This window comes from Accipiter gentilis, chromosome 6 (genome assembly GCF_929443795.1).
Source record: "Accipiter gentilis chromosome 6, bAccGen1.1, whole genome shotgun sequence".
NCBI lineage: Eukaryota > Metazoa > Chordata > Aves > Accipitriformes > Accipitridae > Astur > Astur gentilis.
Window position 1 is genome coordinate 1,394,750 of NC_064885.1, and position 24,680 is coordinate 1,419,429.

General features: G+C 38.8%; 1 protein-coding gene across 1 annotated transcript; it reads left to right on the top strand.

The window, feature by feature from the left end:
* Window positions 1–772: 772 nt before the first annotated feature.
* NOS2 (nitric oxide synthase 2) lies at window positions 773–21,296 on the top strand. The gene is made up of 27 exons (XM_049802517.1): window positions 773–851; window positions 2,379–2,530; window positions 3,671–3,767; window positions 4,345–4,467; window positions 4,558–4,706; window positions 6,754–6,916; window positions 7,360–7,451; window positions 7,851–7,992; window positions 8,408–8,547; window positions 9,124–9,298; window positions 10,055–10,156; window positions 10,789–10,983; window positions 11,325–11,407; window positions 11,711–11,855; window positions 12,111–12,215; window positions 12,383–12,432; window positions 12,528–12,702; window positions 13,189–13,321; window positions 13,727–13,805; window positions 14,699–14,877; window positions 15,537–15,700; window positions 16,510–16,720; window positions 17,053–17,140; window positions 17,588–17,709; window positions 18,865–19,013; window positions 19,734–19,928; window positions 20,527–21,296. The coding sequence occupies exons 2-27, from the start codon at window positions 2,424–2,426 to the stop codon at window positions 20,638–20,640; spliced, it is 3,477 nt and encodes a 1,158-aa protein (XP_049658474.1). The 5' UTR covers window positions 773–851; window positions 2,379–2,423; the 3' UTR covers window positions 20,641–21,296.
* Window positions 21,297–24,680: the final 3,384 nt, after the last annotated feature.

A 24,680-nucleotide genomic window follows, 5' to 3' on the forward strand; every position in this document is an offset into this window, starting at 1 on the left:
AAGAATTCTACCAATAGTCTATTGAGAAAGATCCTTTAAAACTTGATCAAAAATAAGGAAGTAATATATTTATGTTAAACTTAAAATACCTGTCCTTAGTTATACTCACCTGTTTAAATGCTTTACCGGTCCATGTCCTAAAGCTCTGTGGTTCTGTAAAATCTCTCTTGAAGTTGCTTACTCTCTTCCTACAGCTGCTAGTTTAACATATAGGAGAATGGCCGTCCCGTGACAAAATCTGTAAAAGTTCTTTCAGGATTTTTTTGGGGTTTAATTTTAACATTGTCTGCAAGGTTGCCAAAACTGTTCCGTGTATACAGTGTCCTTATTGCTGAGCGCATGTAGCAATCAAGGTTATAGCACACTGTGCAGGAAGAAGGGGATGCTCGTAACATCAGGAACTAGTCACTGCTCTCCCTCCCATCAGACATTAGGTAATACTGGAGCAGCACATCAGCTACACACCCTCAGTTCTGAAAGGGGCATTTGGGATTCCCCTTTTTCCACTATCCGTATGTAACCTTACTCTGCTTACATGGTCCTGGAGTATAAAAAGCTTTTGCCTCCCAGGAGAGATAAGACATCAGGAGAGGTTCAAGGAAAGAAACTTTGACAGAGACCATCTCCTGGCAAGTTTGGAAAGATTGCTCACAAAAGCAAGGTAAGATAGCACTGTATTTAAATGTTCAGTTTGCCATTCATTTACTGCTGCTCGCAAGTGAAGTAATTATATGGCAAACTGTTTGGGTTTTCTTTTTTTTTCTGTATTAGAATTGTTGGAATCAGTCTCCTGCTCTATTTCCAAGCTGTCCTGCTGCTCTGAAAACTTCGCCCTTTCTGCTGATTTAAAGGTTTGTGTGTGTAACAGGTAATGTTGTAAATGTTATTTAAAGAATGCTGTTGCAAAAAATATGAAAAGCAAGCAATTTCTTACTTTGAATGCCAGTGAATGGAAAATGTGTCTTCTCTTTTTTTCTTTTTTTTTCTTTTTTTTCTTTTTTTTCTTTTTTCTTTTTTTCTTTTTATTCTTTTTATTTTTTAATTATTTTTATTTCTAGTCTTATTTTTACTTTTACTCTTATTTTTTCTTCCTATTTTTCTTGTTCTTTTTGTGTATTGTTTTTCTGGGTTTTCTTCTGGCTTGTTTTTTGTTTTCTTTACAATTTTTTTCCCCTTTTTTCCTCTTTTTCTTTCTCTTTTTTCTTTTTTCTTTCTTTCACACTTTCTTTCTTTCTTACTTTCACCCTATGCTTTCATTCTCTTTTTCCCCTGTGTTTTACAAAAATGTATAGGCACACTGCAGCATTTTTTTTAATTGCAGAATAGTAATTTAGATTTGTTTCTATTTTGTAACTATAGAGAAATGCTTATTACACACTGTTTCTTTTCTCTGGAGTAACGGACAAGTCCTAACACCTTTCAGTTTCTGTACAGATAGTTGCATGCATTTCTTTTCTTGTGTGATTTTACAGCAGACAGCATCTTGGGAGTCCAGCACTGTAAATTTTACTTTTGCTAAAGAAGCAATATAAATAACAAAATAATACATAATTTACATCAGAAATATGTGACAATGTATATTTTCTTTATCTTTTAATTTTTTTGAAACATCTGTTTTTGATTTCTGTTATGAACCAGATTCAAATGCTGAGGCTAATTCTGCTTTACTTAGCAATTTAATAGCCTGCTCTTTTTCTCCTGTCACACCTTCCATGGCACAAAAATCCATTTTAGGATCAGAAATTAGCAGAAAATCTATGTTCAAATGAATAGCATTAAACTTTGTACATTCTTATATATACTTTACATTTAAATATATGCTATATATATATATCTTACAAAATACGGAATTCAGAATCTCAGAATTCCATTTGTCTCTGGCAGATGAATACACTGCAAAATGTTTCGGTTAATCTGCAGACCAGGTTTTTTTCATTACTATGTGAATAACACTGCAACATTTTACATCCCTTTTCCTAGCTAACATATAGTGATGTGAATTAACAGAACGTTTAATAACACTTAACAAACTTTTGAGAAACACAGAACTTAAAAAACCAGACAAGTGTTGAGGCATGCTTTTCATAGAAGTAAAGCACGCATCTGATTTTCTTAGATACTGATATTTGCTGGTTTATGCAACTGGGGGACATTTGAAATTCTCTTGCCAGTATTTTGAAATAAGGCAGGGCTGCAGCATTACGCTGACAGAGAACTGTTAGTTTTAGTATCAATACTCTTTAAGACTCAAGTAATTTTCCTTTTTAAAAACAGAAAGTTAATTAGAACAGATTAGTCTGGTGAGTTTCTGAGCCCTTTTAAAGGGAGTTACCTTCTTAGTCAAAAGCTGACCTAACTGCTTTTTTTTTCCTCCTCAGAAGTGTTCAGCACTGTGAACTAAAATCATAAATAAAGCATACAAAATGTTGTGCCCATGGCGGTTTGTATTCAAATCTCATGCTGCTAAGAACCAGTCCTCTGAAGAGAAGGATATCAATAATAACGTGGAGAAAAACGGGGAGATCCATGGGTAAGAGCTTTGTCTTTTAATGGCTTCATAGTTTCTCTTTCATTTGAAAACAAAAGATATTAAGTGACATAGATTCTGGAGAAACCTGTAATGTGTTTCCAAAGCAGTAATATTAACCAAAGAACAGTTGTCCCTGGGGGTCACTGGGTGGTGGTGACTTGGTAAGGTACATTTAAGCTTTTGTGTCTAAGTTACACAATCATTGAGGAAAGAAATCATCTTGCTTTCTCTTTCATAGCTCTACATTGATTTGGTGTGTTATAATGGTTTCATGTATGCTAGGACTTAGGAGGCATGTGTATGCTATAAAAATTAGCAAAGTGATTATTAGTGTTGTAATTAAGTTGGTAAAGTATGTGATGCAATTTATACAAGACACTGTATAAAATATATTGCACATGCATATTAAATTTCTCAGTTTTCAGGCTGTTACTTATTTCATTTTTCTATTGCATACCATTCTTTCTCTGCCCATTCCCTACCCTTTCCTGTCATTGCTCAAAGTAGTTTATATTCAAATGTGAAGATACGTGAAGCTGAGTAGTGGAAGTGGGTGATCACATATGCTCTGCTAGCTAAAACACATCATTGCCCTCTCTAGACTAAGGGTTTTGTTTGGAGTTTGTGGTCTGGATGCCTCTCGGGTGTTTTAGAACATCTTCTGACACCTGATACCCAAATTAAAAAGTAGGAGTTCAGAAAGTAAGACTTAATGGAGAAAACAAAGGAAAATAATATTAAAGTTTGTTATTTGCTTAATAAGCTGGAGACTGGACCTAGCTGAAATTTTCACGCATTTCCCTGAAGATTTCAACCTCTTTAATTCCACTGAGGATTTTCTGGCCAGGTCATAATTGTACAGATGTCCTTTGTTTAGCTTACAGCAATGATACTCAACCCTCACCATTCCAGGCCATACCTGTTGTTTTCCTTCCCACATAGTGATCTGGAAAGGGTGAGTGTAGCTTTACTATTGACTTGAAGTCCACTCCACCCCTCACACTGCTGTGAATGGTTGGCTTATTGACTCAGTAGACATTTCAGAGACAGATCTGAGCATCTCCCTGCTGATGCTGCAGGTAAAACTAACAAAAACTAAGCACATGGCATTATACTGAATTGTCTTTCTCTCTTTTAAAGCTTGGAAAATGATGATGCCAAATTATATGACCTGAGCAAGAAGCGGATAAAGATGCCACCTATCATAACTTCAGCGAAGGCCAGTGATGGGAGAGAGGTCTGTTTAATTGTTTGATGCTAACAGTTCACACAGGTTGTGCATACTGCTTAAAATTTCTCAAAGTTCTCACGTGAGGACTAACCATGGTTGCATGAGGTTAGGACTGCTGTGAGATCTTTGGATGAAAAATCTTTTCTGAACGAAAAGGAGCTTTGGTAAGACTTAAGGAAAAGAGGTGACCCAGTGGGACTGGAGTGCCTGATTCCTATAGTCACCTTTGAAAACCCAGCTTTTAGTAACAAATGCGTCCCTTCTCCAAATTTGTCTGATTCACTGTTTTCCTGAGACTGTGACTATAACATTAAGAGGCCTTATTGAAATTTGAGAGGTGTTTGCAGTAGTAGGTATTGTTTGATTAGTAAACAAATACTTTTTTTGCATTTCATATCAAACTGTGGATTAGGTCAATAGTTTTGTACTCAAATGAATAAATACGTTAGAGAAGATCACATTTATACCCAGTTTCTTGAACTTAATTTGTAGCATTTTAATGGTGAAATAAAATATAAAATGAAGGTTTAAGATATTTAGTAGGTCTGAAGACAGTATGTATTTTTATCTTTTCTCTGTCTAGAACCCTCTCCAAAATGGTGTCACAGCTTCAAACCAAATATCAAGAAGTCCAAGACACGTAAAAGTAAGGAACTTGGAAAATGGATCTAGCTTACTCGACACACTACACCTGACAGCAAAGGAGGTAAGATATGGAAACCTGAACAGTGATTTTTCATAACTTTGAAAAGACACAGAGTGCAGCATTGTTTTTTGACATTTGATTGTTTTTCAGGTTGTCAACTGCCGGACCAAAGCCTGCCAAGGGGCACTCATGACACCAAAGGGCCTGGTGAGAGGTACTAGAGATGGGCCAGTTCCACCAGCAGAGCTTTTACCTCAGGCAATAGACTTTATCAAGCAGTACTACAATTCATTTAAAGAGTAAGCCAACTTTACCTTCATTGTCGGTATAAAAGTCCTCTACCTGTCTGTCTGTCTGTGAGACTATAGGAGTGTTTGGTTTCTTCACAGCTATCAGTAACTATGCATAGCACACATTCAAAAAATAGATAAGGACTATTAGAAAAGGTAAATAAAACACTGCACTTCATATGCTGCTGATCCAGGTCTTGTGAATACAGAAAGGGACTCTCTAGAGTGCATTCCTCAGCCCCATCCCTTCGGAGTGTGTTACATTATACTATGTTTATAATAAGCAGCTTGGTTAGGACACTCTTACAGAATGTTACCTTCTGTTTTCTTAACATTGGATGTTAATGGGATTAGCTCCTACTCAGATCAGTCTTAGATGTGAATAATGTGGATAATACTTTTTGTTTGTGCTGTTCCAAGTATCTTTTCTCTGTGTTCTTTTGTTCTCTGTTTTGACTCTCACAAGGCTTTAGCCAAAGATTGGAAGGCCAGTCTCTTGCTTCTCAACCTTGCTCTGTGCTATCATCAACATAAGCTTACTGAGCATGCTGAGAGGGATGCTCTAGCTTCAGAAAAGAGGTTTGTGTTTTCACAAAAATGGACATGGTGCAGAGACGTCTTGTTGCAGGAAAAGCTGGAACATCTAGTTGAGGTCCAAGAGTTTGCAGTGACAAAGTTTTCACATGACAAGCTTACAAGTGACAATTCAGTGTTTGCTCATGCCATTATAAAACATTATCAGACTTTCAAAGGGACTCAGCCACATAATGGCTACTTCTTTAGACACTTTGAACTCTTCTACAAAGCTTTCTTCCATCTGAATCTTTCTGAAAGTCCCTCTCTTACACACAGGCTGAACTGACTTGCCAGCATATTACATTTGCACATCTCTCTGTTTCTGCTCATGGCTATTTGATCACACTGATTTACACTATCTTACATGCTTGCCCTTGATCTTTCATCTTGTTGAAAATGTGAAAACTCTCAGACAGTGCAGGCTATTTTCATTCTATCTGTAAGCCAACAAAACAATTTTTGTCTGTGCTGTGATAAATATTTCCTAATATTTTGACTTCATTCTCTGTTATCAAGCTAAAGAATTTTAGAGTTGGTTTCCCTGACAAAGGAATTGCTCAGCACTTCCTTTTAGGAATGAAAATCCTACTTACTTTGCTCAGAATAGCTGTGTCCCTGTGAAAATAATAGAGCTTTGAGAGGACAGTCACTGTAATCCTACTTCTGGGCTGAAGCTAGCATGTTCTCTACTTTCCATTTACTTATGATTTGACAATTTTTTCCAAACTAATCTAGAAAATCCAAATTTAAACTAAAAATTTATGCAGAAAAGCTTGTGATCAATCCATGTATGTGTTGGGTGGTGAAAGGATGGTGTTGCTACTTAAATTTCTCGTGTGTTAGTTTCTTCATTAGGCTAGTAAGCTCTGTCATTTGCACTCAATAAGGACAGTTCCTAAATTCTGAAGCCAAGAAAAATTCTCCCCAGTAGTATTCAGGGTCCTATGTACTTAACTCATTCCTTTGCCTAGAATACCCCCTGCTTTTTGATAAAAATCTTGGACCTTAGACTGCTGCAATAGATAACAGCTATGCTTTGGGGACAAAAGTGTGCTGCAGTAGAGGGGTGGTGGGGAGCAGATGACGGTGACTTCTCACAGCTGAAGCACAGTGAAATTGCTGACTTCATGAGGTGATGGATGTTTTCATGAAGGATAGAGTATTTTATGTTGACCTGTTTCACATCCACAGAGTGTAGGTGTTTAACAGGGACACGTTTCTTGTGTTTATCCAAACTTGCCATATCTCAGCCTATATAGATGCTAATCCCCTCCCTGGAAATCTATCTGCATCCTGGCAGATAAAATCAGCGATGTAAGTAGAAGTCTTCTCGTGCAAAAGGATGCTCAAAAGCTTTATGGCTTCAGCAATGCCCGTGCTCTTCTTGACCCAGAATATAAGAAGACTGTCTGCAATTTAAATCAGTTCTAAGTAATTAAATTCTCATTGTTTCTTTCCATGTCTGTTTCCTGTTCAAAAGGCCAAAAATAGAAGAACACCTGGTCCGACTGGAAACAGTGACCAAGGAGATAGAAACAACAGGAACCTACCATCTGACAAAAGATGAACTGGTCTTTGCTGCCAAACAGGCCTGGAGGAATGCACCTAGGTGTATCGGGAGAATCCAGTGGTCCAATCTACAGGTAACCTACGAGTCTAGAAATTATGGGCCAAATAGTCATCTGCTATAAATCAGAAGAATGTCCTTTACTTTGGTAAAATATGCCAGTTGCTTCAACTGAGGGCTACTCCCTCCTGTACATATCATAAGATCAACGTGGGGGTTTTTTGTAGTTCTCTGCTTCATAGTTGAATGAAAACGTGTAGAAGTGCTAGCATAGGAACCAGCTGGAACCAGGTGCATGTCTTGGTCCTTGGAGGATTGTTACATGTAAAAAGGATGCATATAAGAACAATAAAAATGAACCTTTCCTGGTGGAGCTTCAGTTAAATTGAGAAATACTGATTTTTCATTTAATTTTTTTCCTTAAACTTTCCTTTCCATAAATGCATAAGAAAAATAATGAGCTTACATTACTGTTTCAAAATCAGGGTTTTTTCTTATGTTTCTTTTGGAAACGTATAGGTATTTGATGCACGTGATTGTAAAACAGCGAAGGAAATGTTTGAGCATATCTGTCGTCATATTCAGTATGCCACAAACAATGGAAATATAAGGTAAGTCTCTCTAATTTTAATTTTAAACAACAAAAATCACATCCAGATCTGAATTCAAATCTCTACGCAAGACCTGAAGTGGTCTATCTAAATATTTTGACAACTTGTCTCTGCTCTTAATTCTCCTAGTACTTATATGTTCCTCTTGTGTACCATCGACTATTTTGAGATTTTATAACTTTCATGGCAGATGTTGCAAAATCTTTTGTAATTCCTGGGGAAAAGAGATGATTTGGAGATTCAGGGAGTTGGGTAAAGAGGATGAATGATTTTATTTCTACTGATGTTTATTTTAGAAATATAAAATAATTGCTGTTTGTAACAATTTATGTCTTAATAATTAGAATGTCTTTGATGTCCTGCTGTGGTGTAATGCGATTTGATTGTCTCTCTGGGCAGATCAGCCATCACTGTCTTCCCTCAGAGGACTGATGGGAAACATGATTTTCGTGTTTGGAACAGCCAGCTCATCCGATACGCTGGATATCAAATGCCAGATGGGTCTATTGTAGGAGACCCTGCCAGTGTGGAGTTTACACAGGTACAGTTCTAAATACAGAATCACAAATGCTTTCCATCTTGTTGAACCCATCTGTCTTTTTTCTTTTTTTTTTTTCTTGCAAGTTTATGCAGATTGGGAGGGAAGTGTTGGCGGTAAGGAGTGAATGGGATGTTCTGCCCCACAGGTTCTAGGTGCAGGCTGGAGCAATAATTTCTTACAATCCTGATATAAAAATACTCCCCTCCACCTCAGAAACAGGGTAAGCTAATGCTCCTCTTAAGTCAGAGACACAATCAGTACTTGAACATGTCTCAACATTGTTTGAATGGGAAAGATAACCTTTATCACTTAGAAATTACCTCAGTAGGTTTTAGAGGGTTAACATTTTTTCGTCTTCAAATCCGGGGCAGGGGAACCAAAAAAAAACCCCAAAACGTACTTACTTTATTTACAGTTGTGCATTGAGCTTGGATGGAAGCCGAAATATGGCCGCTTTGATGTAGTTCCACTTGTTCTCCAAGCAAACGGCCAAGACCCAGAAATATTTGAATTCCCGCCAGAAATTGTCCTCGAAGTGCCAATGGAGCATCCAAAGTAAGCACACAAGATTTAGATAATTGCATTTTTGCTTCTGCCTCACCTTGGCAGGTTATTAGCCTGTGCCTGTGGCAGTCATTTTATGAGTTCTTTGTTGGGATGAAATTATGGTAAATTGTTCTGAAAGATAAAATGCCTCTTAGAACAATGAAATTATATTTAAATTAAGGAAGGCAACAGCAATTTTGTTGGAAATCTTTTTTTCCCAATCTACATTTCAATCGTATTCAGAATTTTAAAAATCATCATTTCTTATGCCAGTGTAAATACACATGTAAAATATGGCTGTGCTCATAACAACATGTTTATTGCCTTTCTTTCTTATTTTTTCTTCCTGTTTGCTTTGGGTCTGGCCTGCAGGTTGCAGAACTCTCTAATACTGTTCTGCAGTTTCTTTAGAGGCAATTCCCAGTTACCACATTGTAAATGAAAACTGCTATGAGCTTTTGCAGACCGTGCTTTGTGGGTCATTTCTCCTAGAGTTAGTACTCTTTATCTTCCTGGATTTTTCTGGTTATCGCCTAAAGGAGGGAAAGAGACATAATGTAATAAATCAAAATGCTTGTTTAACAGGTATGAATGGTTTAAGGACTTAGATCTGAAGTGGTATGCACTGCCTGCTGTTGCCAACATGCTTCTTGAGGTGGGAGGCCTGGAATTTACTGGGTGTCCTTTCAACGGCTGGTACTTGGGGACAGAGATAGGAGTGCGAGACTTCTGTGATGTACAGCGATACAACATCCTGAAGGTAATCTTCTGAAGTAGAGTTGTGTTGATCTGAGAAGGGAATGAACTTGGTGGATGGAGCTTTTTGAAAAAGAGATGCTGTCAGTCTTTGCTGAGATGGGCATTGTATTTACATCACACTAACGCTTCAGCAGTAATCTGACACATTATCCTGACTATTGTGGGTCATCTTGAATTTCTGCCAAGATTATGACTGCCAGATTGTAAGACTGTTTTTACAGCATTCTGACAGTATCAGTTCCAAATACCCGGATAGAATCGTGAAACTGAGCTGTGAAGAAAAAAACATTAAAAAATGCTGTCTAAAGGGAATTATTCCTCAATCTTACCGAGTCCTGCCGATTCAGGACTTTTGGTCTTTGTACATTTCTCAGAGGTATATTTATGTCAGTTCCAGTCTGCTGTTGACAAAGCAATGGAGTCCTGGTGGTTAGCTTCAGGTCTTAGTCACCTCATTAGTACAAATGAATAATGATGACTTATAACCAGATACTGCTACTTTTGAAACCATTTAGTCCAGGAGAGAACCATTCCTTGCTTTACCAAACTGGAATAGCCTCAAGAACCAGAACTCCATAACTCAAGTTTACCTCTAACCTCAAGTGTTTCTGGTGCCATCTCTTTCCCCAGCATAAGACTGACTTCCCCCTTCCACAGTACTTTTACCTACATATTAATGTGATGAGGTGGACAAATCATGAGGTCTAAGTCCCACATAGTAAATTTGCTTTTCCCTTTTCTCTCTCTTCACATGCAGGAGGTAGGAAGAAGAATGGGACTGGAAACAAACAAACTTTCATCATTGTGGAAAGACCGAGCTGTTGTAGAGATAAATGTTGCTGTGCTTTACAGCTTCCAAGTAAGTCAACGAGTGTGGTAGCTGGAGAGACACTGAATACCGTGTTCACTTATAACAGCTTTAAACAAATATAGTGCCAATTGACCAATGCTCAGTGGAGGTTATCAGTAGGATTCCAATAGAGTTGTTCTTGATTTACACCTGGGAAACTAGAGGAATCCATATTTCCTGTTGTTGCTAGAAAAAAAATCTCAGGTTAAGGCAGAAAGGAGTGAAAAAGAAAAGGATGTTAAAGGCAATATTGTTCATCCTTTTAGCACGTGTGTCTATATGTCAAAATCTATGTAAAGCCATTGGATTATATATTGTATTTACGATTACAGTTTATTTAACATACCATAACAGTACGAAAGGTAAAAATGATCAGTGGCTTTTGGGCATGCACTCCCAGTGCTGGAGAGGTAAAATGCTGACGTTAAAAAAAAAAAAAAAAAAAAAAAGACATAACAGTCCTTAATCAAAGGTCCACCTCAATCTGTATATATGTAATGGTTACTCATAGTAATTATTTCCCAGCACTGTATAAAGTCCTTGAAATATTGACCAAAGCAAAAGGATTACTTTAACTACATCAGGAAGAAGAGCAGAATGGGCTTTTTTCATGTATGTCTTTCTTTTTGCAATTATTCTAGAAACAAAATGTGACTATCATGGATCACCACTCAGCTGCTGAGTCCTTCATGAAATACATGCAGAATGAGTACCGTGTGCGAGGAGGCTGCCCGGCTGACTGGGTGTGGATTGTACCTCCTATGTCAGGGAGCATAACTCCTGTGTTCCACCAGGAGATGTTGAACTATGTCCTCACTCCCTTCTATTACTACCAGGTACACATTAGCCAAAAAAATATGATTCTAGTAGACAACTTCAGCAGTGCAGATAATAATATGGGATCTGAAGAAGGCTGAATGAACATGGAAGTTCACTAGAGAGATTCATAAATATCAGGCAATATCTATTGTACTGTGGGAGGTTATGTTAGTTCTGTTGGATTCTCAAGCTATAAGTAAAATGCAATTTAACGCTACAGAGACTGATCCGATATTTGCACACAGAGGATTGTATGTACAGATTCTATTTAATTTGGCTGTTTCAAAGATATACAAATAGTGTATTTATTATTTTACATTTCTTACCTGAAGCTTAACTTTTCTTATTTTTTTTAAAGGTGGATGCATGGAAAACACATGTCTGGCATGATGAGACACGGAGGCCAAAGAAAAAAGAAATAAAGTTTAGCATATTGGCAAAGTAAGTTGTTCAAATAAGAGTCTTCATGCTTTTGTCCAACTATTCTGTTCTTGTGATGTTTCTGTTCCACTGTTGTTTTTTTTAATAATTATTACAGTAGGGACCACTTGAATTGTTTGAATCATAGATTTACCTGTCCACAGTTAGGTAATATCCATATCCAAGATTCTTATTCAGGGCTATCTATAGTGTGTTGCTTCTGAACAATCTTCCAAGGAAAAACCATGCTCAAGATTAGTCTTTCCTAGCTTGTTTGTGAATCAATAAAAATTATATGTGATTTTTATTTTTTTTTCTCCCCAGGGCTGTACTCTTTGCATCTTCGCTCATGCGACAAACAATGGCAACCAGGTCCAAGGTCACTGTAATCTATGCAACAGAGACTGGGAAATCTGAAACACTAGCCAACAATCTGTGCACTTTGTTCAACTGTGCCTTCAACACTAAGGTAAGAAAGTATAAATCATCCACACTAAATGGAGAAAGAAGTTTGGCTAGTTATAGAAGCTTCTGCAAGCTTTTTCATTCTCTAAACCTATGTTTTGAATGTTCAGTAAATATAAGTTGGACTAGAACTTTGATTTTGTATTCATTTAGCATAATGCCTTGTAAATTTGGTCAATGGTCATCTGACAATCACAGAGATATCTAATGCTAGTTCTTATGTCTGCTAGCAATTTCTCATGAGCTTTATATCTTCCAGATTCTATGCATGGATGAGTACAACATTTGTGACCTGGAAAAAGAAACACTTCTTTTAGTGGTTACTAGCACTTTTGGAAATGGAGATTCTCCAAGTAACGGAAAGGTAATATTCACCTCAGAAGTATATATGAGGCTCAACTCAAAGACTGAGGCCAAAGACAACCCTCTCATTTGTCCCATGTACTTGAGTAAGATATGTATCAGGGTCTCACTTTTGTTTTAACTCAGGGTATTTTTCTAACCTTAAGTATTTTATGAATTTTTATACAGACCTTGAAGAACTCCTTGCTCACCCTCAAATTGCTGAGAAAAAAAATTAGGTAACAATACTTTGTTGTTTGGTTTGCATGGGATTGAGTCATTTTGCATTTCATTTAGTATAACATAGTGATCTTATTTTTATCTCCTTCTGCAGATATGCTGTGTTTGGTTTGGGGTCCAGCATGTATCCAGAGTTCTGTGCCTTTGCTCATGCCATTGACCAAAAACTTGCCCAACTAGGGGCTTCTCAGCTCACTCCAGTAGGTGAAGGAGATGAACTCAATGGGCAAGAAGAAGCCTTTCGCACATGGGCAGTCAGTGCGTTCAAGGTGACTATATAAATAACTTATATTTTAGTTTGTTCATTCATTCATTTTATTTCAGTATTCACTAGCATCCCATAAAAACGGGGGAAATTGAAGGAAAGCAAACATCTGGATTTATATCTGAATTTTGAGCTCCCCTCTTTTCTACTGCTTGCCTAAGTTGAAGAGGGAACTGGGTCCCTTTTCTCATATTTTTTTAATATTCACATAAAGTTCCATGAAACCTTTTGTATAATGGAGTGCTCAGTATGAGCAAGGGTGGCAGCATCAAACATCAGAATTTTTTGAAGTAGATCAGTTTTTTAGCTATACTGGTATAGAAGTGGAACCTTACTGAACTCACTGAACCCCTATAACATAACTGAACTCAACAAAATCAATTAAAAATAGCAATCTGTGAAATTGATATCTCCTCATTAGGATTATGACAACGCTAAGTATTTTATTTTTTTTTATAATGAATAGCCTTATTTTTTTCTTTTTTTCTAGACTGCCTGTGACATTTTTAACATTCGTGGGAAAAACAGTATTCAGTTGCCTAAGATATATACCTCTGATGAAAGCTGGGATCCTAAGAATTACAGGATAGTGCATGACTCTCAAACCATGAACTTGACTAAAGGTATGACCTCCCACCTTCCACTTCCTCTGTCCATTTTGCTTCAGATAGGTCTGAACTATAAAGGTTTTTCTAGAAGTTATATTAGTCCTGCTAGATGATAGGATGCATATAATGAAGTACAGTGGTCAGAGACAAAAAGACATTGGTTTACATAGCATAAGTCATTGTCTTTTCCGGTGCAATAACATCAGAACAGCAGAACTAGCATACATTTTGACAGCCCCAGAAGAACAAAAGCTGAGAAGAACTACTTTTAGTCACGGAAGGCATGCATATAGGACACATAACTAAAAGTATATCGCATTCTAGGGCAAGCATGGTTCAGTGCTTTTTCTACATAGTACTTGAAGAGATTTTAAACCTAATCGCAAAATTGCCATGAGTCATGTCCTCTTTTCTCAACAGCGCTCGCAAACATTCACTCCAAGGATATAATTCCCATGAAGTTGAAATTCAGACAGAATCTTCAAAGTTCAAAATCCAGGTACGATACCTCATCCTTTTGAATATTGCAATACTACATTTTACTAAAACCTTAAACATCTGAAATGCCTGGTTATAAACATCTTCTCCCCACAGTTATTAAGAAATATATATGAATTTTGTATGATCGTTAGTAGAAGTAAACCATTATCACAAGACCACAAGAATATGTAGTCTTAGCTCTGGTTTAGATAGGAGCTGACTTCCCAGTAGAGTCTCTAGGAGTGTAGGGAAATAAATAACTCTGTGATATGACCCTTTGATACCTACTAAATGTGGAAGGTCAGGTGTATGGTCCCTCTCCCTTGCTTGGTATGCTAAATGCCAGGCAAATGTTTACTTTATTTAGAGGAAAAATTGCCCCTTAGCAGAAAAAAAAAATTAAAAAACCAAAAATGTATAGTGCAAGAAGCTGCTGCATTCAGTTGTACTGCAAAGCAAGCTGAGAAAAGACAGGACACAAAGAAATACAAAAAGATAATCAGTGCTAGCATCTGTCTTAGAAGTAGCATCTATGAATGGCTCTTCAATATCCTCTGGTAGGTCTCTTTCATCCCTGTTCTAAATACAGTCATCTTATGGGAAGTCCTCTGAGCTGGTTTAGGATGTGAGCTATTCAGTCTTCAGTAGAGCTGCACTTCCTTTCATTGGCTGATTACAGGCACATTTATTATATACTGGAGAGATCAGGCAGCACTTCAGCATGTTATTTGTTTTGATCCAAGTACTTCAAGTATCTGGAATATAAGTACTAAGCTGGTCTGATAATTTGGTAATGAACGCAAGTAAGCCCTTGCCAGCTATCAATTCAGATTTATTCCTTTTCTGCGCAATTCAAGGGAAATCCTGTCAACGTAACCAAGGTCTGTCTGATCTCTTTTTTTCTATATCTAGTCGTGTTACCATTCTCGTTAAGCTTTCCTGTGAGACTAATCAGGAAGTGCACTACCTGCCCGGAGAACATATTGGGATTTTCCCAGGCAACCAGCCAGAATTAGTCCATGGCCTCATTGCACATATCAAGGATGCCCCTCCAGCTGATCAGACTATCAGACTTGAAACCTGCACTGATGGTAAGTTGGTTCTGTTTATATAAAACAACAGAGGATTGTTGACAGGTTTCTCTAAAATTCCTGAGAATATTTATAGACTGAAATTGATTCTATTATCCTCTTCTTAAGTTTCAATGGGATTTTGTTGATGCTTTTAGTTATTCTTACAATTCTCAATTCTGATTTTGCATACTCTGCCAGTCTATGGTAACTTCACCAGGGTTCACACAGTTATCCTAGGTTGACACTGTAATTCAGTTGCTGAATTGGCCATTGACTGCAATTAAATTAATCAGCAGAGTTACCTTATTGTTGCTACATATCAGAGTCCTAAAATAGATTTAGATGTCATGACCATCTTTTTCCAGGTTAGTAGAAACAATTTGCTAAATCATAGGATTCTGACGCACAGAAAGATGATTTCCTGAAAAGAAAGACTTTTCATTTTAAAGTGGTGTTTTGTTATCATGCAATTCTCTGCATCAGATCCTCCCCTTACAAAAAGTTTGAAACCTCACATTAACCACTTTTCAGAAGGGCCCTGTTGTCTAGACCTGCTGCAACCTAGTCTGAAGTTCATATTTTGAAGGACACTGAGTTTTGCAAAGCTTTTTTTTTTTTTTGCAGCTGTCGAATGCTGTGGGAATTGCCAAGTGTTCTTTTGTTTCCTTCATTTCCAGGTGGCTACTGGACAAGTGACAAAAAGATTCCAGCCTGCACACTCACCGAGGCTTTGACATACTTGCTTGATATCACTACTCCACCCTCCCAACAACTGCTAAAAAAACTCTCCCAGCTGGTAACAGCGGAAGGAGACAAACAGAGACTGGAAGTTTTATGTCAGGTAAGCATTAGGGCTAGATTTATGTTAGAAGTACTATATACTGGACCATCTGATGCCCTTTTACTGTGTAGCAGAAGCTTAAGAAATTTTTGTAGTGATGGTGCTTGATTTTTATCCCTTCGTTACATGTTCTGTGTGCTTGTAAAACCAACCACAGTGAGAGAAAGGGTGGTCTTGTGGCTCAACTTGGGCGTGGGAATCAAGAGATTTCTTCAGATCTAGTGTTTCCTGTGTGGTTCTGGGTTGGGTCATTTTGCCTGCCTGTTTCTCTTGCCTGCCTCATGGTGGTTTCTGATGAAGTGCCATTAAAAGACTTTGCAGTTTGCGGGTGGAGGGGTTGGAGGGGAGCTGGTAGATATTTTTGTCAGAGAATTTAGTACCATGAGAGTAAGAAGGATGTTGCTTTAAGTAACCAGTGTCTCATAGGTGTGGTAAGTGCTTGCTTCTCCTGCTGGTTTCAGCAAGGTTCAGTAGGTATCAGGATCTGGGCACATATAGATTTGTGGATTTCCCATAGCAGGGGGCTGAGAAACAGGTGCTAATTTAGTTCCTACATCCTCACTGAGAGAGCTGGTATCTGAGAAAATTATAGTGCATATTCTGTACTTCTGTTTTCAAAAATTAAATAATTTTTTAGGAAACCCCAGTATTGGTCTAGGCAAAATTTTGAGAATTGTGTGTTGATTTGCCTGCATATTTAATTGAATGTAAAGCAGGAATCTTATTTATAAGTGACATTTCAAATATCCCTGCTCTTCCTGAACTCAGTATGACCTGGTAACGTTGTGATGATGGCCTTTGGCTTTCAGAGCACAGAAGAATACAATAAATGGAAGTTTTACAACAGCCCGAACATCCTGGAGGTCCTGGAGGAGTTTCCTTCTGCTGAGGTCTCAACAGCTTTCTTACTGACTCAGCTGCCATTTCTGAAACCCAGGTACTATTCTGTCAGTTCCTCCTGTGACATGACACCCAGAGAGATTCATCTGACAGTTGCAGTTGTAAACTACAGGACAAAAGGTAATGAATTGTTGTTTTCATTTCTCTCTTAAATGATATTTAGGCTGCATTGTTGTTCAGAAAAAGACTGTCTGCTATATGGCATGAAGCATATCTGTAACAAAAAGTTTGTATCGTGATACATGCAGAATAGTATACTGCAGTGCAGGTGTTCATACTGTGTCAGGATTTGCTAAAATCTTGCGTCGTCATCACCAGTGTATCCTTATTTTATAAATCATTGCTAGATATACACTTATTTAAAAACCATAATTTTAAGTATAAAATGTGCTTTTTTCAAAAACAGAGAGCTTTTGAATACTGACAGAAGTGTTTTCCTTTGCTCTGATTAGATGGACAAGGGCCTTTGCACCATGGAGTTTGCAGCACATGGCTGAATACAGTAGCTCTCCATGAAATAGTTCCATGCTTTATACGGAGGTGAGTGTGTGACAGAGAAAAAAGAAAAGGAAAAAAACCACCCTAAACAACGGTTCTTAGGTCAGCTTCTTCAGTGTTTTTTTTTCATTGTTTGCATATGATTTTCAAGTGACTGGTGAGTGCAAATTGGAATATCTGAGTTTGAGAAGAGAGGGAACTCCCTCTCTTCCAGCGATGAGATCCTTTACCATGTGTTATGTTGAGTAAAATCATAAATCATTAGAAAATTCTGAAAGAATTCTATTCATATGACACCATCCCAACTGTCAACCTATCCAGCATAGAGCACGTAAAGCTAAGGAAACAAGAAGCAACTGTCACCAAGTTAAGCCACATTACTGTTTTCAAATTGGTAACTTAGGCTGTGCTGCTCAAAATCATTCAGGAAACTGACACTGAGATGTCAGTCATAAACTAATTACCTAATGAGCATATTTTGCATTTTAGTGCTAGTGAATTCCAGCTCCCAGAGGAGCCAACCAAGCCATGCATTCTGATTGGCCCAGGAACTGGAATTGCTCCCTTCAGAAGTTTCTGGCTGCAGCGTCTCTATGACTTGGAAAAGAAAGGTACTTGTGGGGATTGCCACGAGGGGGAGGCCATAACTCATCCAGCAGCAGAAGACATCCCTAATCCTCCAAACAAAACCTGTACAGATGGAGACACCCAGAAACATTAGCCAAGTAAACACCATAGAGATTTGTCATCCCAAGACTGATTGAACACTGCACTGAAACAGCTAGTGAATCCCACTTGAGACCATTCTGGTGGTCTTGAGGTATTTGGTTGCTCAGAAGGAGCAGCCTGTGTCCTTGTAAATACTATATGTTCAGTGACTGCCCCAGGCGCTCACACAGCTGCCACAATAATGGAGAGGAACACTTTGGCCTGCCTGTATCAGCAATTTGGGGAACCTGCTCCAACAGGTGATTCCACATAGTTCTCCAAGGACTTGGGCAGGTTCAATCCTACTGCAAAACCCTGAAATTACAAGCTGTCACACACAGACATGCACACTCTCCTTCTCAGGTATTTAGTGAGAAAGGCTAATTAGAAAGTCCTAGCATCACAGAATGCCAGGTTGGAAAGGACCTCAAGATCATCTGGTCCAATCTTTCTTGGCAAAAGCACAGTCTAGACAAGATGTCCCAGCACCCTGTCCACCTGAATCTTAAAAGTGTCCAATGTTGTGGAATCCACCACTTCCCTGGGGAGATTATTCCAAAGGCTGATTGTTCTCATTGTGAAAATTTTTCCTCTTGTGTCCAATCAGAATCTCCCCAGGGATAACTTGGACCCATTACCCCTCATCTTTTCCATGTGACTCCTTGTAAAAAGGGAGTCTCCATCTTCTTTGTAGCCACCCTTTCAATACTGGAACATGGTGATAAGGTCTCCCCTAAGCCTTCTTTTCTCAAGGCTGAACAAACCCAGTTCTCTCAGCCTTTCCTCATATAGCAGGCTTCCTAGTCCTTTGCTCATCTTTGTGGCCCTTCTCTGGACCATCTCCAGCCTCTCCACATCCTTTTTTTTTTGTATAGCAGGAAGAAAAACTGAACACAGTATTCCAGGTGTGGAACACTGTGGAATACAGTGGAACACAGCTACTTAGCTGAATACCGGAACACAGCTATTTACTGTGACAACGGGGCCCTCTATGGGAATAGTCATAGTTGATAACAGGCCTTACAAAAGAAAGACAAACTTTCCAATGTTTGTTTCAGGGATCAAAGGTGGTGACATGACATTATTGTTTGGCTGCCGGCGGCCAGACATGGATCACATCTACAAAGAAGAAACTGAGGAGATGAAGAGGAAGGGAGTCCTCAAAGAAGTCTACACAGCTTACTCCAGACAACCTGGCCAAGCTAAAGTAAGGCTGGTTCCTTTGCTCTTTAAGTGTTGGTTCCTTCCAGAATGGTCCCTCAGCTCTGTTTAACAATGTTCTTTAAAAAATATTAGCATTTTGCGTCAGCGTATTGTGAGCAAGTGACGAAAGGCCCCACTCCTTCAAAAGAAAGGAAAATCTCGCTGTACTCTTCAGTACAAGCAAGCTATGTAAATGTAAAACTCACTGCCATATAGAGAGGCACTTTAAGTGCAAACAGCCTTTGAAACTAAAAGCTGGAACATTTTCAGAAACCTTAAATTTTGCAGGATTTGATTAGCGCATGAGTTAGAAATGAGTTGGCTCTCGCCATTTATCACCATTTCAGTGACACAGTGACCCTGGGAATTAATTTTGCTTAGATGACATCTTGATTGGAGAAACCGACAGCACTTAAGCTATCCTCTTTATAGCTATCCTGCTCTCCTGGCAAGTTAGGAGATTTTGGCAGTTGTAACTGGTTCTAAAAAAGAAGAGTCTTAGTCTGCTCTAGTTTAATCGGGAGACAGGTCTAGCCTCCAAATCTGGGGCTTGTAAAGACAGCACGAAGACATTTTTCTTCTCCATTGCTGTGGTGCAACACACAGCTAGGATAAATAGGGCATTTAGAGCCTTACTACACAGAGCTACATTGAATTTAGAAAAGCCAATAGCCAAAGTAGCATTTAAGAAACCTTGTCTAATGATCCTTTTTCTATTTATAAGGTCTATGTTCAAGATATTATTCAAAGCAAGTTGGAGACCAAAGTGTGCAACCTCTTGCATAAGGAAGAAGGGCATATCTATGTCTGTGGAGATGTACGCATGGCCAAGGATGTTGCTCAGACTTTGAAAGGGATGCTTGCAAAAAACCTGAATCTTAATGAGCAGGAGGCAGAGGAGTATTTCTTCCGGCTAAAGGTATGCTATGATATGCAAGGCATTGTTTCCAGTCAGACAGTATTCCAGGATTGTTTACAGGAGTCTTCAAAGTCACACTAAAGATCTTGCGGGCTGCCATGAGCTTCTTTTCAGCAGATTGCACAGGTCAAAAAGTTTAAGTGATCAGCTTAGTCTACCCACCATGACTTAAAACACAGTTTCTCTTTGGTTAGGGTAGGGTGTAAGAGTGACATGGGATGTTCTTCTCTTACATCTACTATTTTCCCCAGTATCTGGGTCCTGGACATTAGCTTTGCAGTGTGTCTGAAACTTCAAGAATTTGAGACTTTATTGTACCAACGGGGGAAAGTGAGTTTAAGAAATTAGGGGACCCATCACTGAAAACACAGTGCCTGGGTCTGCTGGCTTTTTAGGACCCTTTTGTTACCAGAACTTGTCCTGGAGCATGTGTGTCTGGGATTCAGATAGGTTCCTTTTATTGACAGTACCAAAAGTCCACTATCACATAACCAGTCATATGAATGCAAAAGACATTTTAGTTACTTAACTCTTACATAAGGAGGAGCTAGCAGTATTTAATTAATCTCTTGGGTTTCCTTTCTTTTTTTTTTTGCAGAGCCAAAAGCGATACCATGAAGATATATTTGGGGCTGTATTCCCACATGAAGTCAAAAGAGGTGTAAGAGCTTTGCAACCCACCAGTCCAAGAACAAATCAACTTATGTTTTAGACAATATTTGCACATTTGTTGTTGTTTTCAAAAAACAAAGGGTCAAATCCTCTTTCTTATACATGTTAAATCATATACATGTAGATGATTGTAGGATTTGACTTCTAAACCTCAGCCTTAATTAAGAAAAATATTCAGTTTAACTTTTGTTGCTATTTATTCTGAGACTTCTTTTAATAGATTTTCTTAATAGTGAAGATGCAAATTATTTTTTTAATACTGTCTATGCTAGTATAAATTTTTTGTAAATACAAGGAAATTTTTGAGTTTTTTACTATGTAAGATAGAACTGAAATCTTTTTTTTTTTTGAAATGTACTGTTTATCTTTGTAAATTTATTTATATCAGATTGTTTTACTGTGCATATTACCCTCACTTTAAAGCAAGTAAATGGATGGTTGTGTCACTTGGAAATGTGTAGTCACACGCCTTGTTGAATCTGAAGCACTATTTGCAAATGAGATAATATAATGGTTCATGAGTGGAAATATCTGCTGCATACATTTCAAGTAGTAGTTTTGAATTCTGCTTTGTGTGATTCAAGTACTTGAACCTGAACTGTTGTTGTTTCAGAGCCTATGGCAGTAAGGTTCAAAAAATTCAAAAGCACTTTGGACATTTGAATTCTATGCTGTGATTTACTTGATTTGTTTGTAATAAAAGATGCCTTTATATTGAGACAAACAAGTTGGTGTGGATTAAATGTACCTCTCTTTGCTATTGGCCTTCAGCCTAAAAAAGGGGTAGGTAGGTTCTCAGGTTCCAGTGAAGTGGGTTTGGGCTCCAGCCAGCACTCCCTCCATAAGTAAAGAGCCCGTCTCCAGGAGTTACGCAGTCTGCCTAAGCTTAGTTACGCATTTTTGTTACTGCCAGGAGAGTGTGAATTTGCACCATAGGGTGTGAGATTGGCTTGCAAACTGCAGGAACATAAAGTAGCAAGGAGAGCCTGGCAGTTATGTCAGAGCTTTTAGTTCTTTGTCTAAAATTACCAGGGCTATTTGATCATATTAAAAAGCTTAAGGTGAGATTTTCCTGTCATCCCTTGTCTCCAGGAGCTGGAATCTGATGAAGGAGGAGTTGAGGTTTAAAAGTCAACAGTGCCATGTACGTACAGTGTGTTTCACATGTGCTTCAGGACAGCCTTAGACACAAGCTCAAAAATACAGCGTAGATGAAAGAATGTGGACAGTGATGTCAGAGAACAGGACATATCAGACAACAGCTACAAAGAGAGTAAAGGACAGAGGAGACTTCCTGGCAAGTATGGAGTCCTGATGGGCACCTAGTATATATATACTTGGTCAGTGTTATTTCATACTTTGATTGATGTTTTCTGATTTTAGATTCTTGGGGTGGGATGGAAATGGAACAATGTAATTGCACTTTCCATTAAGAAAGTTCTCCATAAGCCCAGGGCTCACTGAGTCCTAGGCTTCACGAGTCCAACAAAAATAGGAAACAGAAGTAAGTTCCATACTTCAGAGGGCTAATATGCCCTGTGCTGTTTTGGGAGGAGCATCCCTGCACCACCTGTTTTCCGTGCACATGACTAAATAGGTGAATTTCCTTGCCGCGATGCTTCCTTTGTATCTCAGGTGTCTTTTCAAAGTAATCACTTACTTTAAAGCATTACCATAATCCTTTATAAATGCTTGCTTGTGTACTAAAGGACCATAGTTCACTTTCATCTAGAGGGTCAGAAACTCAGAGGAAAAAAAAAAAAAAAGTTATGCTGTTTATCCCAAATTGAGAGCAGGCTGAGGTGCCCTTAGGTAATGCCGTGTCCTGAAGATGTGAGAGACCATTGAAAACTGCCAGCCAGGGAAGCAAGAATATCTGTTCCTTCATGTGTCTCTGACAAGTCAGAGCAAGAGGCACAAGCGTTTGTGTATCAGCAAAAAAGTTGCATGACTTTCCATTTATATATTGTAAGTTGATGAGGCAAGTTTTATTTGGGAACCTTTTCATCTTAATTCCACTGTTACAAAAATTTCCCCCTAGCAGAGAGGTGAGAAGGCAGTTAAAGGACAGGATTAAGAAAAGCAGTGATCTGTTTTAATTCTTTATTTAAACTGGTCCCAACTGTAAGCTAACTTCAATTGCAGCACTGATCTGAAGCTGTGTATAATTGCTTTTCCTACAGAAATAAATGGGGAAGATAAAGTGCAGATGTTAAGGTCAGTGGATAATTATTCTATTCCAAGATAAAAACTGGAACTTCATTTAAGAAACCAGATATAATGTATACCTTTTAAAATTCCTGAAGATGATCAAATAGCCTGTTCTGTGGTTGTTAGTGTTCACTACAGCCCCAGGTCAGTGCAGGATTTAAGCATGTGCATTAGTTTAAGCACTTGAGTAATGCTGCTAGAGGCAGAGGAACTATTCTGGGCTAAAAGTTGCTGAGATGATTATGCACCTCGCCTGAATTGGGACCTGACTGAGAATTACAGATTAACACTTTCTGAAGCAATTAGTGGCTTGTTTCATCAACACTTAAGCCCAACTTACATGGCTATAATGGTGTTCAGCATTCAAAACAGGCTGCATGCCAAGGCACTGAAATGCAGAGCTTTTTCTTGGCCTAGTTCTCTAGCCATTTCTGGTTGTTGGTAAAATTCCCTTGTACTCTCAGATACACCGGTAAATCGGTCCAGCTAAACTGCAGGTTGGCATGGAGAGTTACCAGCCCCCATGCTGGCTGGGAATGTCACTGGGCTTGCAGTAGAGATAGAATGATTGCTGCCTTATGGCCCATAAATATGTAGGGCTTGGCCATATGAATGTGTTTCTGAAATTTGTTGAGCAATCTAACAGTGATTGATCACAATAACAGTCTGTATATACTTTTAGCCTGTTTTTAAGAAACAGCTATTGACTTAAGCTCTTTCTTTGAGGAGAAAGAAAGGAACATGTGGGTAGGGTACACAAGTGTGATGAGTTATTGCGTAGCTGGGAGGTGACAAGTTCAAGCCTTGCATGAGGGTAAACGCTAGGAAAACGTCAGTGTCTCCAGCGTTTCTGCCATGCTGGGTGCGGGAGGGGAGCAGGACTGGGCAGGTGTGACTGATCAGGCACTGCCAGGCAGGTGATGAGACACAGCTGAGCTCTGCGGGGCAGAGTCCGGCTGCGTGGTGGTGAGGTGCGAGGCTGACCAGCTCTGCGGCAAGGAAGGCAGAATGAGTTCAGGTAGGCGGACGGCTTTTTTTTATTTATTGCTTTTCATTGAAATGATATATTGTGTTATAGCTGTGCAAGGAGGTTCTCCTCTCTGAGTGTGTATTCTGAAAGGCAGGGCGGTCTGGGTGGGTGGGAGACTTGCCTGCCCCAGTAACCTTGCTGAGAAGCCAGGCTTGGGCCAGGAGGAGAGGGCTTGAACTGCTGCAGCTGCCTTTTGTGGGCAAGAACAGGCTGAGCTCTGAGAGAGGATGAAACTATGATGTGTTGTGTCCAGCTTTCCCAGACCTTGCTTCAGTCAGTTTGTTTGTAGCCTGATCTATGTGTTGTGGGTTGTTATTTGGTGCCTACTCTGAATGAACCACCGTTTCTGAGATGTTTCATGTGCACGGGGAGGAATGTTGAATGACCAGTAAGGTCCAGCAGAGCTGGTAAAATGGTCCCCTCTGATTTTAAGGTTTAAAATGAAGTTGAGTGTTACACTGCAGGTGTCTGGATCTAGAAATGGTCTCTCTTTGTGCTTGAATTTGTCTCCATTGAGATGTGATACTGGTTGCCTCAGAAAAAAAGGGGGTGGGAAGCTTTTGTCGTCTTTGAGAGAAAAAAAATTCTCGGACTATTCATCAATGAAAGAGAAATATTGTAAAAAGGCTATTAAAAATCTAAGAATATGATCTGGATAGGAGTACGCTGCATTGTATAGATCAAAGGTTAACAAGTGTTTCTAGGCTTTCAGCAGGAGACAGGTATTTAAGTTTTTTCTAACAAAATGTGCTTTGACGGACTTCCTAGATGGCTGCTAATGTTAAGTGATGTCTTACCGTGATATATAATGGCTTGTCAAGCTGTGCATGGGATCTTGT

Coding starts and splice junctions, on each gene's coding strand:
- NOS2 (XM_049802517.1), top strand. CDS start 2,424: ATGTTGTGCCCATGGCGGTTTGTATTCAAATCTCATGCTGCTAAGAAC. Junction 8,548..9,123: donor GTGCCAATGGAGCATCCAAA/GTAAGCACACAA, acceptor CTTGTTTAACAG/GTATGAATGGTTTAAGGACT. Junction 17,710..18,864: donor CTATGACTTGGAAAAGAAAG/GTACTTGTGGGG, acceptor TGTTTGTTTCAG/GGATCAAAGGTGGTGACATG.